Source organism: Lissotriton helveticus, chromosome 12 (assembly GCF_964261635.1).
Source record: "Lissotriton helveticus chromosome 12, aLisHel1.1, whole genome shotgun sequence".
Taxonomy (NCBI): domain Eukaryota; kingdom Metazoa; phylum Chordata; class Amphibia; order Caudata; family Salamandridae; genus Lissotriton; species Lissotriton helveticus.
In genome coordinates, this window is record NC_136073.1 from 838,651,668 (window position 1) to 838,669,237 (window position 17,570).

Below are 17,570 nucleotides of genomic sequence, written 5' to 3' on the forward strand. Positions count from 1 at the left end.
TTTAAGCAAGAGAGAAGAGCAACAGAGTGACGGGCATGGTAAATGACACGCCTTGCTGTTGCGCGTGCGCGTTTTTTTTTGGTTGAATGGCCTGCTTGAAGCCATTGCAAACTAATTCGATGTCTCCTTCGAAATTGTCTGTCTGCCTGTAAAGAGAAGTACAAACGTAGGAGCAGTGAGAATGCACGCGTTTTCCAATTACGTAGTTTTAGCGGTGCAGGAGTACTTCTCAGTTTTTTAAAACACCATTTGTTTGAAACTTAGGCTTTTGTTATGTTTTCAGTCCTTCTCACAGGCACTCTGTCTATCGTTGTTAGAATTAGTCCCCCTCTAAAGAAAGGCTATCAACCCCTCGCAATGTACCTCTACTTGCCTGTCTGCACAGTGAAGTACAAAGGTAGGAGCATTGATATACATGCAGGTACAATGCGCGCGTTCACTAATGACGTAACTGCAGCCTTGCAGGAGTATTTAATAGATTTGTAAAACACCATTTACTTGTACATTTGCCTTTTGTTATGTTTTCAGTTCTTCTAAGTCCACATATCCACCCAATATATCACACAACAACATTGATACCTTTCAAGACATGGTAACTATTCAGCTACTGAAATTCAGATAGAAAAGTTGGTTTTCTAAATCAACCAGTTTCTCACATAACCTTACCCTTGCTCAAAGAAGTGCCATCAAAGATTTGGCAGGTGATAACAACATAGTCATATGACCTGCAGACAAGGGAGGGAATATAGTTATCCTGAGTAGGGGTATGTACATTGACAAAGTCATCTGTCAACTTTAGATCCTATGAGGTATATGAGAACCAGTAAAATAGAATACAGTGACAGTGTTACAGGCATTTGGAGCAGATTAAGGGATTGAAGGACAAAGGTCTTTTCGAATGGGAGGAGTACACAAAGATAAAATCCAATTCCCCTGGCAGGCCCATTGTGTCTTCTAGAGGCAGCGCACTGGAGAATGTATCTAGATACGTAGATCACTTCCTTAGAGACCAGGTCATCCCCCTACCATATTATGGCAGAGATACAAAAGACTTTCTCAATAAAATTCGAGATGTCCAGTGGCAGAATGAATTTCTACTCATCACAATGGATGTTAACTCCCTGTATACTATCATTGAACATGAACTACGGATATCTGCATGTATCCGTCCTGGAGACCTATATGGCACATGGAACACACCAGCATGCTTATCGATATGATCAGATATAGCCGTAAACTTTTCATTTTCAATGGTAGTATATATAAACAGATCTTAATGACTGTGATGGGAGCATGCTTCGCTCCTAGCTTTGCAAATCTGTTCCTGGGCGCATGGGAGGAAGAGGTCAGAAGAGATTTCATTAAGGTGGTTCTATGGCTCAGGTGTATTGCCGACCTGTTTTTGATCTGGAAGGGTACAGAGAACGACGCCAGTGATTTTATCAAAGACTGAACACCAAATTCAACCCCCCCAAAGTACCTACAAACGTGCAATATGCATTATGTCTAAACCAGGGGCGCAACTAGGTCTTCATTTCGGGGGGGGGCTAACATGGCAAAAGAAGGGGCGTGGCTAATGTTAATCAATGGGGCGGAGCTAAAATGGCAGATAATCAGGATCGGTTAATGCCCCCTCACACCTTAAAACCCCTACCCGCCCTGAACTCTAAAATTACCCCCGGCACCCCAAAACCCATACCCATCCTGATCCCTAAAATTATCCCCCCCTGGCACCCCAAAACCCATACTCACCCCACACCCTAAAATTACCCCCTGGCACCCCAAAACCCATTACCACCCTGAACCCTAAAATCACCCCCCTGGAGCCCCAAATCCCATACCCGCCCTGAACCCTTAAATTACCCCTGGCACCCCAAAACCCATACCCACCCTGAACCCTAAAATGACCCCTGGCACCCCAAAACCCATACCCGCAGTGATCCCTAAAATTACACCCTTGCCCCCCAAAACCCATACTCACCCTGAATCTTAAAATTACCCCTGACACACCAAAACACATACCCACGCTGAACCCTAACATTAACCCCCTCACACCCTAAAACCCATACCTGCCCTGAACCCTAAAATTACCCCTGGCACCCCAAAACCCATACCGATCCCTAAAATTATCCCCCCGGCACCCCAAGACCCATACCCACCCCACACCCTAAAATTACCCCCTGGCACCCCAAAACCCATTACCACCCTGAATCCTAAAATCACCCCCCTGAAGCCCCAAAACCCATACCCGCCCTGAACCCTAAATTTACCCCTGGCACCCCAAAACCCATTCCCATGCTGAACCATAAATTCCCCCCGACACCCCATAACCCATACCCAACCTGAACCCTAAAATTGCCCCCTGACACTCCAAAACCCATTACCACCCTGAACCCTAAAATCACCCCCCTGGAGCCCCAAAACCCATACCCACGCTGAACCCTAAAATTAATCCCATGGCACCCCAAAACCCACACCCACCCTGAACCCTAAAAGTATCCCCCCCTGGCACCCCAAAACCCATACCCACCCCACACCCTAAAATTACCCCCTGGCACCCCAAAACCCATACCCATGCTGAACCATAAATACCCCCGGCACCCCATAATCCATACCCACCCTGAACCCTAAAATTGCCCCCTGACACCCCAAAACCCATTACCACCCTGAACCCTAAAATCACCCCCCTGGAGCCCCAAAACCCATACCCGCCCTGAACCCTAAATTTACCCCTGGCACCCCAAAACCCATATCCACCCTGAACCCTAAAATTACCCCTGGCACCCCAAAACCCATACACGCAGGGATCCCTAAAATTACACCCTTGCCCCCAAAACCCATACTCACCCTGAATCTTAAAATTACCCCTGACACACCAAAACACATACCCACGCTGAACCTTAACATTAACCCCCTCACACCCTAAAACCCATACCCGCCCTGAACCCTAAAATTACCCCTGGCACCCCAAAACCCATACCGATCCCTAAAATTATCCCCCCGGCACCCCAAGACCCATACCCACCCCACACCCTAAAATTACCCCCTGGCACCCCAAAACCCATTACCACCCTGAACCCTAAAAGTATCCGCCCCCCTGGCACCCCAAAACCCATACCCATCCTGATCCCTAAAATTATCCCCCCCCCCCGGCACCCCAAAACCCATACCCACCCTACACCCTAAAATTACCCCCTGGCACCCCAAAACCCATTACCACCTTGAACCTTAAATTACCCCTGGCACCCCAGAAACCATACCCATGCTGAACCATAAATTCCCTCATTGCCCTCCAAAACCCATACCCACCCTGAACCTTAAAATTACCCCAGGCACCCCAAAACCCATACCGAACCATAAATTCCCCTCTGGCACCCCATAACCACCCTGAACCCTAAAATAGCCCCCTAACATCCCAAAACCCACACCTGCCCTAAACCCTAAAATTAATCCCATGGCACCCCAAAACCCACACCCACCCTGAACCCTAAAAGTATCCCCCCCACCCCTGGCACCCCAAAACCCATACCCACCCCACACCCTAAAATTACCCTCTGGCACCCAAAAACCCATACCCATGCTGAACCATAAATACCCCCGGCACCCCATAATCCTTACCCACCCTGAACCCTAAAATTGCCCGCTGACACCCCAAAACCCACACCTTCCCTGAACCCTAAAATTACCCCTGGCACACCAAAACACATACCCACGCTGAACCCTAAAATGACCCCTGGCACCCCAAAACCCATACCCACCCTAAACCCTAAAATTGCCCCCTGGAACCCCAAAACCCATACCTGCTCAGAACCCTAAAATTAAACCCTGGCACCCCAATTTGTAACCCACCGTGAACCATAAAATTACTCACTGGCTCCCTAAAACCCACACCCACTCTGAACTCTAAAGTTACCCACTAGCACCCCCAAAAGGTAATGATGTGCTGAAAAATGCATTAAAGTTACTGGAACTTACATAAAAAACTTCTGACTGCTCCTCTGATACTATACTGTGGAGTCGGGCTGATCAGCAGCACTGCGTCCTGGCATCCAGCCCCTCGAAGGTCTCAGAGTAGATAGGTCTCCTGGATTCTCCTTGCCTGGGCCTCCTCTGCTTCTTCGCTGCTGCCCTTGGATGCGAAAATAGAAAGATCCATGGCCCTGTTCACCATTTATCTGGTGAGCAGTGCGGTGGATGTGAATTCCATCCAAGTGCACAGACAGCAGGGTGAAAGGGATGGCAGTGCAGGTGACGCTTTTCCATTGTAAATTAATTTCTGCTGGTGTCTTAGCCCAGGGTTTGCTGTCTGTGCACTTGTATGGAATGCACATCTATACAAGGGCACAGACAGCCCACCCTGGGCTATGACACCAGCAGAAATTCCCATACAAAAGAAAAGCGTCACCTGCACTGGCCATGCCTTCCCCCCTGCTGTGCACTTCACACCCCATGCTTATAACCCATCAAGTGCTTAGGTGAATCCCTGCCTTCAGGCAAGGATTTCACCTCTGCGCCACTCTAAAGGAAAACAAGAGGTCAGGGCAGGGGGTTCACTCGAGGAAACTGTTCAGAGGCTGGCTGTCTGCTCGGGCTGCTGGGCCTCTCAGAATGTATATTATAAAAATCACATTCTCGGCTCCGATGCGCAGCGTTAGTTAATGATTTCAGTGCGTGTCATCTTAGCCCGGGCAGAGGAGGCGACGGGGGGGGGGGCTGAAGCCCGGTGAGCCCAATGGGTGTTGCGCGCCTGGTCTAAACATTGTTATTAAGTTCATCTATCTAAAACTGGTCTACACCAAATCAAGGAAACTGTACTGTAAACTTCATATGGCCTTTAAATGGGAACATATAGTTCTTCATCTGAATTCAAATAATTTGGTATTCTTGTATTGAGAATTACAATGTATTTGGATTTCAATTGCCTCAATTTAAGTTCTCTATTTCCTCCCCTTCTACTTTTAGGAACCGAGTCAATTATAAAATATACTATATCATCTGACCTGATATATATATTCTCAAGGTGCAAGAGATGCTGGCTACTACCGTGCACCAGAACGAAGGACGTGTCGGTTTATTAGCGGAGTCAGCACCCTCCGCAAAAATGCTTCGCTGCATCCTTGCACGTTGTACCAATACTCCCTGACACCGAAGGATGTTGCTCTTTAGTCATTTTATGAAAGTGCTCTTTTGCTACCAGTGATGTGTTTGGGTTGCCCTGCAGCCTTGATCACAAACAGAGGCGCCACATGGCTTACATAATTTAAAAGTACACACAAAATACTTCATCTGGAGCAGGGAAGACAGACTGCATTACTCTTCGCCCTCGTTGTTTCTGTATTAGGTGAGTAATTGAATCAAATGCACATATAGCATTGCATTTTTCAATATAAGTATTTCTGCACAATAAAATACAGGTTTAACATTCAGGAGAGCAAAATCAATGAGAAATGCTCTAACTAAAAGCAGTCCTAAGTGTAGACAGAAGGCTTTAATAAATTGTCTAATAAACAACATCCTCCGGCATCTGTCATCCTTGGTACGACGTGTGAGGAGGAATCGGACCATATATATGTAAATACACATATATGCACTCACATTGTAAAGTCAATGCCTGGTAAAGTATGCAAGGTAAAGGCATTGCTTGGTAAGGCCTGTGTTGTAAAGGCTGTTTCTGTAGTAGGGGATCTCTGTGTATAGTCATAATCTAGTGAATAGTCCCGCCCATGTGCGTGGACCCCGGAGCAATCAAAAATAATCTCTTACAGTGTCAAAAAATGCAGAAATGCATAGACACTTAAGAGAGAATTTAAAGACAGATAATGCAGCCAAAAAGGCTACACTGTCCAGTACTTCAACTAGAAATTCCACCATAAAATCCACAAAACAGCAAAGCCTGTACAGATTTCCCTTGCTTAACAGCAAAATCCCTCAGGAATGATAGAGAGAAGAACCTGGACAGACAAGCCCCATAGGCTGCCATTATGTGGCTTAAATAGGATACTGTGCCTTTAAGGAACCTTCCAGAACCTTCTCTCAGTATCCCAGAATGCATAGCAGGTCCAACTTAGCCTCAGTTCTTTTTTCCGGCTCCTGCAAGCAGGACCCTGGAGCATTGAGCTCTCCCTTTTCAAGGGTTTTGTTGGTGTTTTACACTAAATTCGATTTTTGGTGCTTTTAAAGTACTTTGGTGACTTTCTTCTTGAGTTTCTGCACTCTTTTTTGTCCATAATGCCTGCATTATTCGACAAATGCCCGGAGTGCTCAAGGAAGAAGGCCAAGTCAGACCCCCATGAGGTCTGTATTCTCTGCCTTCCCTCTTCCCACATCCCTGAGGACTGTGTGATCTGCAGAGGCTTCTCTGGAAGGACCCTGAAGGAGAGGAAGAAGATCAGACTTCAGGGACTTGAAGAAAGAAGGTTGAAGGCACGAGGTGGGTCAGGAGGGGCTCCTTCTGCCCATGCTGAGGCCTCTGGGGGGCTCCCCAGGGGCAGGAAGTCCAGCCCTCGCCCAAGATCTCCGTCTGGGTCAGTTGCTCTGACCACGACGTCGAGAGGACGGTCAACGGCCAGTTCCCGGTCTCCCCAGGGCTCTGGGTTGAGAAAACGTCGCCCGTCGACGTCGAGGGACGTGTTCCGGCCGCCGTCGAAGCCGGTGTCGATCTCCTCGTCGTCGGTGTCGGCGTCGAGTGGTCGACATCGGAGGGCCCGGCGTCGGCGCTCGCCGTCGAGGCGACACCGCCGTTCGCCGTCGAGGACATCGTCGTCGAAGGGATCCTCGTCGTCGAGGCCGCCGTCGAGACGGAGGAAGTCTCCGGCGCCGAAGAGGTCGACGTCGAAGCATTCGAAAGGATCGACGTCGAGACGCTCAAGGAGATCGACGTCGAGACGGTCCAAGAGGTCGATGTCGAGACGATCCAAGAGGTCGACGTCGAGACGTGCGAAGAGGTCGAGGTCGCCGTCGAGGCACCATCGCCCGTCGTCGAGGTTTCATGGTTCGTCCATCTGGTCGGGGTCGACGTCGAGACGCAGACGCGGTTCGACGTCGAGAAGTGAGAAACGGTCGACGCCGAAGGGCCGCTCGACGTCGAAGGACCCTCGGTCGTCGTCTGGGCACCGATCTTCGGCGTCTGGGGGTCCTAAGGACAGGCCCAGGACTGTGGGGGGCTCCCCACGGTCCGGACAGGATGGTGGCTCGCCGGGAACGGCGCATTCCGGGGTGGATACCCCGAAGAAGCCCTCTGCACCTCCTTCGCGGCCTCCTTTGCCGAAGGGTCCGCCTCCGAAGGCCCCGACCCCACCTCCGATGCCGGCTCCGCAGACCCCGCGTCCGGTTACTCCTCCACCCCCGGTCCCGCCGAGGGCGGTGTCGATGCCCAAGTTTCCGACGCCACCGAAGAAGACTCCTAAGAAGCCTAGGACTTCTGACCCGGGGAGGCCGAAGGAACGTCCGAGACCCAAGAGGTCGAGGTCTCGCTCGGGGAGACGGGACAGATCGAGGAGTGGACGTGGATCTTCATCGAGATCCAGGCATCACCATAAGAGACGTCGGTCCAGGTCACGTTCTGCTTCTGGGACCCGTTCTTACTCGCCCACGTTGTCTGATTCGCCGGAGACTAGGGTGTCTCCTATAGACGATATTGGCACGTTTCAGGAGGTTCTCCTGCGTGGAGCGGCGAAGTTGGGAATCAAGGTTGAAGCGCCTACAACTTCTACTTCTGTGATTTTTGAGACATTACACAAAAGGCACTTGTCTCGCCCCCTGTTACCTCTGGTGCCAGGGCTCCTTGAGCCAGCTGAACAGCTATTCCTGACGCCGGCAGTGGTGAAGTCTGCGCCTTCCAGGATCCTAAAAAAGTACAGGGCTCCGGACTCGGACCCAGCCTTCTTGAGGAAGGACCCGGTACCGGATTCGGTGATCGTGACGGCTGCCCGAAAGCTTCATGCCACCTCCCCTGCGTCCACGGTGCCTCCGGACAAGGAGAGCCGCTGGATCGACTCTGCTGGTCGTAAAGCGTGTGGTACGTCCGCCTCTTCAATGAAGGCCGCCAGTGACTTGGGGCGTTACGACCGGGCACTGTGGGACTCGATGGAGCAGTTTGCGGACCTTGTCCCTCGAGACCGCAAGGAGGACTTCATGGAGATCGTCCAGGAGGGGATGCTGGTCTCTAACCAGGCCATCGGCGCCACAGCGGACATCTCCTTGCTGTCAGCGCACAGATACTGCCACGGGATTCACCAGAGACGCCATGCTTGGCTCAGGTTGACGTCACTGAAACCGGAAGCACAGCAACGCGTGGCGAATCTCCCGTTTTCCGGAGATACCCTCTTCGGAAAACACGCTGATGACGAGATGGCCAGGATGAAGGCCGAGGCGGAGACCCTGACGGCGGTGGGCTTGGAGAAGCCCAAGGAGAAGAAACCCTACCGACAGTTCCAACGTCGGTTTGGGTCGCAGGGTCGTGGAAGGGGACAGTCTGCTGGACAACATCAACAGCAGCAACAGCAGCAGCAGTACAGGCGGCCCTTCCAGAAACGCCAAGGGGGTAGAGGTAGACAACAGTCCTCTACCGCGACCAAGGGCCCGGCCGGGTCTCGACCCTGAGCGGTTACTTCCCCCTCGTCCGTTACCCGCTCCGGTGGGGGGAAGCGTTCAATTTTTTCTGGCAGAGTGGAGAAAAATTACTCAGGACAAGTGGGTGCTGAATATTGTTTGCAATGGATACAGTCTTCGGTTCATCAGCCCTCCTCCATCGATCCCTCCGGTCAGCTCGCAGTATCAACTGCGCGAGCTCCAGGCGGAGGCAGACATCCTGCTGAGGAAAAGGGCGATAGAGGACGTACCTCTGTCTCAAAGAGGAAGAGGTCTTTACTCTCGGTTCTTTCTCGTCCGAAAAAAGGACAAGAACGAGTTCAGGCCCATTCTGGACTTGCGACAGGCAAACAAGTGGATTCGCAGAGAAAAGTTTCGCATGCTGTCGTTGCATCAGATCTACCCCCAGCTGCAACGAGGAGACTGGATGTGTGCCATAGATCTACAGGACGCATACTTCCATGTACCGATTGCATGCAAACACAGGAAGTTTCTGCGATTTCAAGTCAGCACCAACCACTATCAGTACACGGTGCTTCCCTTCGGGCTGAAGTCTGCACCCAGGACATTCTCGAAATGCATGGCAGTGGTAGCGGCACACCTGAGGAAGAACAAGGTGTTTGTCTACCCGTACCTGGACGATTGGTTGATCAAGGCCTCCTCCTTCTCGGAAACTCAGGCACACTTCCAGAAGACGTGCGTTCTTTTGAACAAGCTGGGGTTGCACATCAACATGTCCAAGTCTGTCCCAACTCCGGTCCAGTGCATCCAGTACTTGGGAGCCTCCATCAATACGCTGTCAGCAAGCGTGTCTCCTTCGGAAGAGCGACGTTTATCACTCGTTCGGAAGGCTCAGGCTCTCATGAACACTCCATCTACGACAGTGAGGACGGTGTCTTCTCTACTGGGATCGATGGCCTCTTGCATCTTCCTCACTCCTCACGCACGGCTACAGATGAGACCTCTGCAGGAGTGCTTGGAGGATCAGTGGGACCAGAGGAGAGGATCTTGGGACGACAAGATACGACTGTCTCTACATGCTCTTCAGTCTCTGAAGTGGTGGTGCTCGAGGGAGAATCTCCTCAGAGGGGTTCCCTTCCACAAAGACATTCCCACACAAACCATCGTGACGGATGCGTCTCTCCAGGGCTGGGGAGCGCACTCCGGAGACCTACAAATTCAAGGGACGTGGTCCCCGACGGAGTCCACGTACCACATCAATTTCCTGGAACTCAGAGCTGTTCACTTGGCACTGAAGGCCTTTCATCCGTCCTTTCAGACCAACTCTCTGCTTGTTCAGACGGACAACACGACAACGATGTATTAGGTCAACAAGCAGGGGGGTTCGAGATCGCGCACTCTGTCGCAGGAGGCGCAGGCGATCTGGCACTGGCTTCTGGCTCGAGGACTGTCGATAACGGCCACCCATCTGCCAGGTGTGCAGAATGTTCAGGCAGACGAACTGAGCAGACTCATTCAGGAAAACCACGAATGGGTCATAAACGACGAAGTACTAGGAGAAGTCTTCACAAGGTGGGGAACTCCAGACGTAGATCTGTTCGCCACCGCCGAAAACAGCAAATGCCGAGGCTTCGCCTCCAGGTACTACCAGCCGGGGACGCTGGGGAACGCGTTATGGATCAACTGGTCGAACAGCTTTCTGTACGCTTTTCCACCAATTCCCCTGATTCCGGCGGTTCTCATCAAGCTGTCCCAATCCAGGGCGAGAATGATTCTGATTGCCCCGGAATGGCCCAGACAGTGGTGGTTCACGGACCTGCTTCACCGATCTCTCCTTCCTCACATGAGGCTGCCGTGCAGGCCGGACCTTCTCACGAAGTTCGGGGGGCGGATGGTGCATCCCAACCTCTCGTCTTTGAGTTTGGCGGCATGGCTCCTGAAATAGTGCAATATGGCCATTTGAATCTCCCAGAGGATTGTATGGACATACTGAAGGAGGCTAAGCGACCTTCCACTAGGACTTCTTATGCTTACAAGTGGAAGAGGTTTTGCATCTGGTGTAGGTCTAAGAACTATGACCCTACGACATGCAAGGAAGATGTCATCCTTCCATATCTGCTACATCTAGCGCAGTCGGGCCTTAATGTCCATTCCATTAAGGTTCATCTGGCTGCTTTGACTGCCTACAGGAAAGGCCCTTCGCAGACTTCCTTTTTCCAGATCCCTGTGATCAAAGACTTTTTGGAAGGCTTGAAGAAAGTGTTCCCTCCTGTCAGGCTTCCTTCGCCTTCATGGGACCTGAATGTGGTGCTGTCCAGATTGATGAAGGAGCCTTTTGAACCCATTCATAAGGCTTCATTGCAGCACCTGTCCTGGAAGGCGGCGTTCCTCGTGGCCATTACATCGGCCCGCAGGGTGAGTGAGATTCAGGCATTGTGTTGCCAGGAACCTTATACTGTATTTCATAATGCTAAGGTTGTTATGCGTACTCACCCTAAGTTTCTTCCCAAGGTTGTTTCTGATTTTCATATCAACCAGACTATCACTTTGCCTACGTTCTTTCAGAATCCTTCATCTCCAGCGGAAAGGTCTTTACATTCCCTGGATGTGCGGAGGGTGCTGAAGTTTTATCTTGATAAGACTAAGGATATTCGTAGGTCGGACCAATTGTTCATCAATTATAGCTCAGTCAGGACAGGTCTTGCTACCTCTAAACAGTCCATCTCGAGGTGGATTGTGTCCTGCATACAGTTGTGTTACTGCAAAGCTAATAAGACCTTAGGGGGCAAACCTAAGGCTCATTCCACCAGGGGCAAAGCTGCTACGACAGCTATGCTCCGTAATGTTCCCATTGCAGAGATCTGCAAGGCGGCCACTTGGAAGTCGGTCCATACCTTTGCTAAGCATTACTGCCTGGACACTGATGCCAGGGCAGACTCTCAGGTTGGGCAGGCTTCGCTGCGGAATCTGTTCGCACAGTAGTGGCGTTATTTTATTCTCCACCGCCGCTTGGTGTGGGGATGGGCTTGCCATTCTATTCACTAGATTATGACTATACACAGAGATCCCCTACTACAGAAGGAGTAGTTTCTGTCCTGTAACTCCAGTTCTGTAGTAGGGGTATCTCTGTTATAGTCATAAGCGCCCTCCCGCCTCCCCGGTGGAGAGTTATTCATGTTCATAATGCTACAGGTCTGGCGTTTTTTACGCCTTCAAAAAGAACTGAGGCTAAGTTGGACCTGCTATGCATTCTGGGATACTGGGAGAAGGTTCTGGAAGGTTCCTTAAAGGCACAGTATCCTATTTAAGCCACATAATGGCAGCCTATGGGGCTTGTCTGTCCAGGTTCTTCTCTCTATCATTCCTGAGGGATTTTGCTGTTAAGCAAGGGAAATCTGTACAGGCTTTGCTGTTTTGTGGATTTTATGGTGGAATTTCTAGTTGAAGTACTGGACAGTGTAGCCTTTTTGGCTGCATTATCTGTCTTTAAATTCTCTCTTAAGTGTCTATGCATTTCTGCATTTTTTGACACTGTAAGAGATTATTTTTGATTGCTCCGGGGTCCACGCACATGGGCGGAACTATTCACTAGATTATGACTATAACAGAGATACCCCTACTACAGAACTGGAGTTACAGGACAGAAACTACTCCTTCCCTCTGATGGGGTGCACTGAGATATCTAAATAAGACAAACTTTCCTTTGACAGTCCAGTAACGTGCTTTTTTCCCTTAAATTCTCATTCAATGCTATTGTTTTAATATGTAGTTTGCAAAAACTGCACATATGTTCTATGTAGTTGGGTTGTAAACTATCCAGCTGCTTTGATCTCTCTGTAAGGTTATTACTATTTGGGATAGAAATGTTGTGTGTTTAGTTATTGGTTCACTCTCCTATGGTATTTAGCTGCATTGCGGATCATAGTCCATGTTTGCCATTGTTCCCCCAGGCCCCACCGAGAGCTTTCTAGCTCCCTCTAATTTGTGATGGCTGTTCTGCTTATATCCTGAGATGACCTGGTATGTCCACAGTGGAGAGTTTTTGGAGTGGAGGAATCAACTGGTGGCAGTAGTGTCGTGGTCCAAGCTGCTGTGTCTTGGTAACAAAATCTCTGGAACCACGAAGACTGGGCATTTTCAAAAAGAGTGGTCTGTAGATCCAGTGTGCTGCATCGGTCTTATCTGACTCCAGATGTTTGAACAACTTTGAGCCATCTGTAAATTTCTGCACCTCACTAAAGTAGATCAGTTTCCATTATCACCTCTATTAATGGGTGTTGGAGCTCTGTATGACTGAAGCATGACGAGGAAGCAATGCTTTTCTAATATGCAAACACTAAAACAGAGCCCTGATATCCCCCCTGAAGTCTGTGGACATAAATTTAGGGTTTACGTATTGGTACTTCTTCCCTCATATTTCCCTCTACTGAACTATACCCTTTCACGAAGCTGGATCCTGTTGTGGTCTCTTGTTTTTTTTTATGTCAGCTTTGTTGGTGGTGTTTGAGTCTTTTCTCTCTTTTTGGTGATTCCATGTTCCCACCAATATTTTGCCTCTGACTGTGACTGAAGTGCAGAAAACTAATGTCAGGGATGACCCCTTGATAGATGTATGTGGTGTGTGCCTGGTGCCTGGATACTATGCCCAGCCTTCTCCATGTGGTTCCAGATGCACTTTAAGGTCTTGAGACATATGGAATAAAAAGTGCTGAGCACCGTATTCAAAGGCCCTGGATTTTTTGCGTGATCATGAAGGGCAGGGAGGAGAAGCAACTCCCGCTCTTAGCGAAAGAAGCATTAAAACAAGGGAACCACCCCCAGTCCTCCACTTTCATTTCTTCATCCACAATTGAGCGAGCACCCTGACTCTTCATTGCTGTACTTTGATCCGATATAACTGGTCTAGTTAAGCTTCACTCTGGGTCTTACCCAAGCAGGAGGAGATATTTAATATTTGGTCAGCCACAGCACCTTTTCTGCTTGGGCCACTAGTGTTTCTTCTTTGGAAGCGACTGCTGCAGAAGTTTTGAGCTTTGCTGCATCCTTCGTGCTATATCCTGTCTTCAGCCTTGCTCCCAGCATCATTCACCTTCATCTTTTTAATGCTCAAGCACCTACTGACTCTGTTATGGTGGCTGCTGGTGTTGCACTAGCTCTTGCGGCATACAACAGACCACGCGGTCCTTGTTTCCAGTCTCAGGGTCGATCTCGAAGGCAGTCCAGCGAGAGCGGTTTACTCTTAAAAAGAAGGGATGGCCTGCACCTCCAGTAGTTGTTACCGCCCACATGCCAATAACCCACTACACAGGAATGCCTTCATGTGTCTGGGACTTCTGTGAAGTATCAGAGGACCAAGCTTTCCAAGCCATTGAAAAGATGGTGACTATAAGATGGCCCCCTTAGCCTCAGTCATTGGAACCCTGCAAGTGGAAGACCTTCAGAGCGTGAGCGTATACAACACCACGACAAGGTTGTGCTTCCTGTCCCGGCAAGTCCCGATTAGATTTTTTTTTGTTTGCTGCTTTGCATTGGTGGTGTCTCAGAAATTGTAGTTGCTCGTGATCCCCGGTGCCACAGCTCACACTGAGACTCAAATCCTTGCACCTGCCACTCAATTTAGTCTGCCTCTGTTTGCTCCTTCCTAATGAGGTGCTAGTATAACCTATCTTTGCACTTTTTGTTTAAATCTAGCATTTGAGGGTCAATCAAGAAGCACAACGCTTTCTCAGTGGGCCCTGCAGTTCAAAAGATATGTTTATGAGCAAAGAGCCTAGTGGTGTGCCCATCATTACCCTTGGAGAGTATGTTTTGGACAGAGGTTCTTGTTTCAGAAGTTAATTTTTAGAATCGTAGCTAGTATCCAGGAAGGACTTACCATGCTATCTGGTAGATGGATGTGCGTCACCGGTTGCAGCCTATGCAGGTGGCTATCCAGTAGCTCTTGACCTATGGCATGAGACTTTCCAAATATGTGTTTCTGCATTTGATAGTCTTAGAGTTTCATTTATTACTAAAAGCTAGACTCCTGAGTTCTCCACATGGTTCCTGTTTGCACCATAAAAGGATCCCCAGTTTCTATGAATGTAATCTCTGCCAAACTACCATTATATGACTTGTTGTTTGTAGATTTTACTGGTGCCAACTATTGGTAATGAAGTCTCTCCACGAATCACATAATTTTTTTTCTATGACTGCAAAAAAAAAAAAGATTCATCCCGGAAGCTATCCAGACGAATATATCATGTTACCTCACATGCTATTGCATTGCGTTCCTTCACAACACGGTCATTACAACAACCGCGTGATTAGAACGCAATACCTTTACAACGCAAGTCATTAGATCGACTTGCTGTAGGGGGCGCGCTGGACTTAGGAATAGTATAATTGAATATTCCAACTCTAGCCTGCACAACAGTAGGGAAGGTGTTGGAATTGTAAATTATACTAATCCTTAGGTTAAAGCGCCCCCTACAGCAAATCGATCGAATGACTTGCGATGTAAAGGCATCGCGTTCTAACAATACGGTCGTTGTAACGACCGCATTGTAAAGGAACGCAATGTAATGGCAGTGTTGTAAACACTGTTTCCCATCCAGACCCTTCCAGCAGGATAGCAGCTGCCACAGCTGTCAAGCTCAGGGGAGTTACTTGGCCTTCTATCTATTCCTTTATAACAAATGACTTGTTGTACTTGGAGCTCGAAGTGACGCTTATTTAGGTTCTTGTTGTATGCTTTCTTTTCGCTATGCCACTCTCACCTGCCTTCAAGGCTTATCCTTCTGGCAGAGGTGGGGACTCAACCATAAGAATTATAGGTTGGTAGAGCAAGTGGTTTACCTTTACCGATAGCTACTCTTTCTCCGTTATTAACTCACTCCACCCACCCACGTGCCCCGTCTCTTATTTCATATGACTGTTTGATATTTTTTTTCTTATTTCTGTTCCTTAGTTGGCTCTGTCTCTATTTTCTCTTTGAAGAAGCAAAGTTAGGCAGAACTGAAATCGTCAGCATTTTGTCACCAATTCTAATAAATCCATTCTTTACCTTGTACGACTCTGTGTACAACTTTGCTGAATTGCGGCTTTACAAACTATTCATAGTAGCCATGACTAGTATGTTCTCTTGTTTTTACAGATGTTCAAATGTCAAAAAGCAAAGAGGATCTAAATTGTAGATCCGAGGTAAGTTGTTGCTGTTTCTTTATAACTACTGGACACAAACAAGATTTGGCTTCACATTAAAACAACACAATAACAAAAAAAATCCTATTTCCTACACTCCCAAGGACAATCTCTTCACAAACAAATTAAGAACCCACCCATTAAAATTGCAATGTATGGTATGGTAGCTGGCCAGTATAACCATCTGACCCACAAAACTGGAGTGTATACGATACAGATTCAATTAAAACCAATGTTTTTACTAGGTGCTTAATTGTGTCTGCTTGACAAATCATGAGTCTCCTCACGCAAGCTACCTTATTGTGTTTGAGTGCAGTGCTCCCTCCCTTTTATTTGCTTGTATCCCTCTGTGCTCCCATTTTGTGTGAAAGGTGCACATTAAAGCAAACTAATTAAAGGTTCTTTGTCTTAGCCCCTTTCTATACTTCTAATTTTTGGTTTTACCATAAGTTACTCAGGACTTATTTTCTTCAACATATTTAGCAGTATGTGTATGTAATTCTTCAGACTCTTGTCCAAGTAGTTCACTATCACAGTCTTCAGTGTAAGTTGAAATGTTCTTGAACAAAGAACCCAGTTTCCGAGGAAGTATATCTTCTGCGATGACCACCTTCTGCGCACTGGCGGTGTAAGGGTAAAATATCATTAAACCCATTAAAGGGATTGATCTTGAGAGAAATGAACCCAGTTCCATTAAAGGCATTGTCATATTTGAGATAACAGATTTTCATCGGCTTAGTCTTGATTGCCGAAATCCACCAGATTGAACACCATCCTAAAATCCACAAATGATCAGAACAAAAGAAGGTTGATCCATATGGATCTCCCCATAAGTAAAGTGGTTCTGAATCATACAGTTTGTTTATTTATCTATTTTTTCTAAACCTGTCTCGAATAGGAAAGTACATTCTTTTCTTTAACGTAATGTTGCACAAGCAGAGGATTGGTGTACAGTTTTTCTAGTGGGATTAGGGTGGGTGAACAAAAGCCCACTTTTAGGATCCTGAGCTTTTACTTGGCCCTCCACTTGGCATTCTCTCTGCTGTTCCTTTAACTCAGTAAAGCTACATACAGTGTTCAGATTACATTTGAAACCAATGAAGAAGAAACTCTGAGTTCCCACCTAAATTTAGGCTAAGTAGACATCAAGAAAGACCCTCGGGGCTGTGCGCTTTAGATGTTTTTAGGAACAATATCAGTAATTTCAATTTTGTGAGGATAATTCTTAGATTAGTTCCTAGGAACAAGTGATGGTTGCTGCTACTAAGCTCTCCTTCTGAGTTTGAATTCAAATATGTGGCTACTCCCATAGCTTTTACCTAGCCTTGTGGAAATGTTGCTCTTTACTGATAAAACATAGTAGTACATGACTGTTACAAAACAGGGTTGTAGAGAGAAGGAAGGTCCAAATGAGGAGATTAGTCTGGGAGATAAAGCCTGAAGATGTGCATTTTGAAGGCCTTATTGAATGCAAGATGGTTCATATGTGGTCCAGAATAGATTTCCATAACCTTGTAGCTAGGAATGAGAAGGCCTGTTTTAACATAACTGGCTTTTCTGAGTTTGGGATTTATAGAATTAGGCGGCTTCTGCCTCAGGGTTCTTTGGTGAGAGGATGGATGTCAGGTCGCACTCCGCGGAATCCAGATGCAGCAAGAATGGTCCACTGACCTCACCAACACCCTGATGTATAATATACAGAATGTTCGAGTGATCGGGCGAGGGAAGGATAGGAAGGGAACAGCGGGGAAGGGAAACCTGCAAGATAAGGTACACGATTAATTCTCATTCACATATACAGTCTACTCTCATCTTATCTCGCTAATTCTTGTCTATTC

At 48.0% G+C, this 17,570-nt stretch overlaps 1 protein-coding gene across 3 annotated transcripts in view; it reads left to right on the forward strand.

The window, feature by feature from the left end:
- Positions 1–17,570, forward strand: part of JSRP1 (junctional sarcoplasmic reticulum protein 1) — a 176,753-nt gene that overhangs the window by 92,492 nt on the left and 66,691 nt on the right. For 2 of the 3 annotated variants that reach the window (XM_078670987.1, XM_078670984.1), the window contains exon 2: positions 15,686–15,732. The exons of the other annotated variant lie outside the window; for it this stretch is intronic. In XM_078670987.1, coding sequence (XP_078527113.1) covers positions 15,694–15,732 — 39 coding nt within the window. In that variant the 5' untranslated portion in view covers positions 15,686–15,693. The remainder of the gene's footprint in view (positions 1–15,685; positions 15,733–17,570) is intronic. 3 annotated transcript variants of the gene reach the window in all.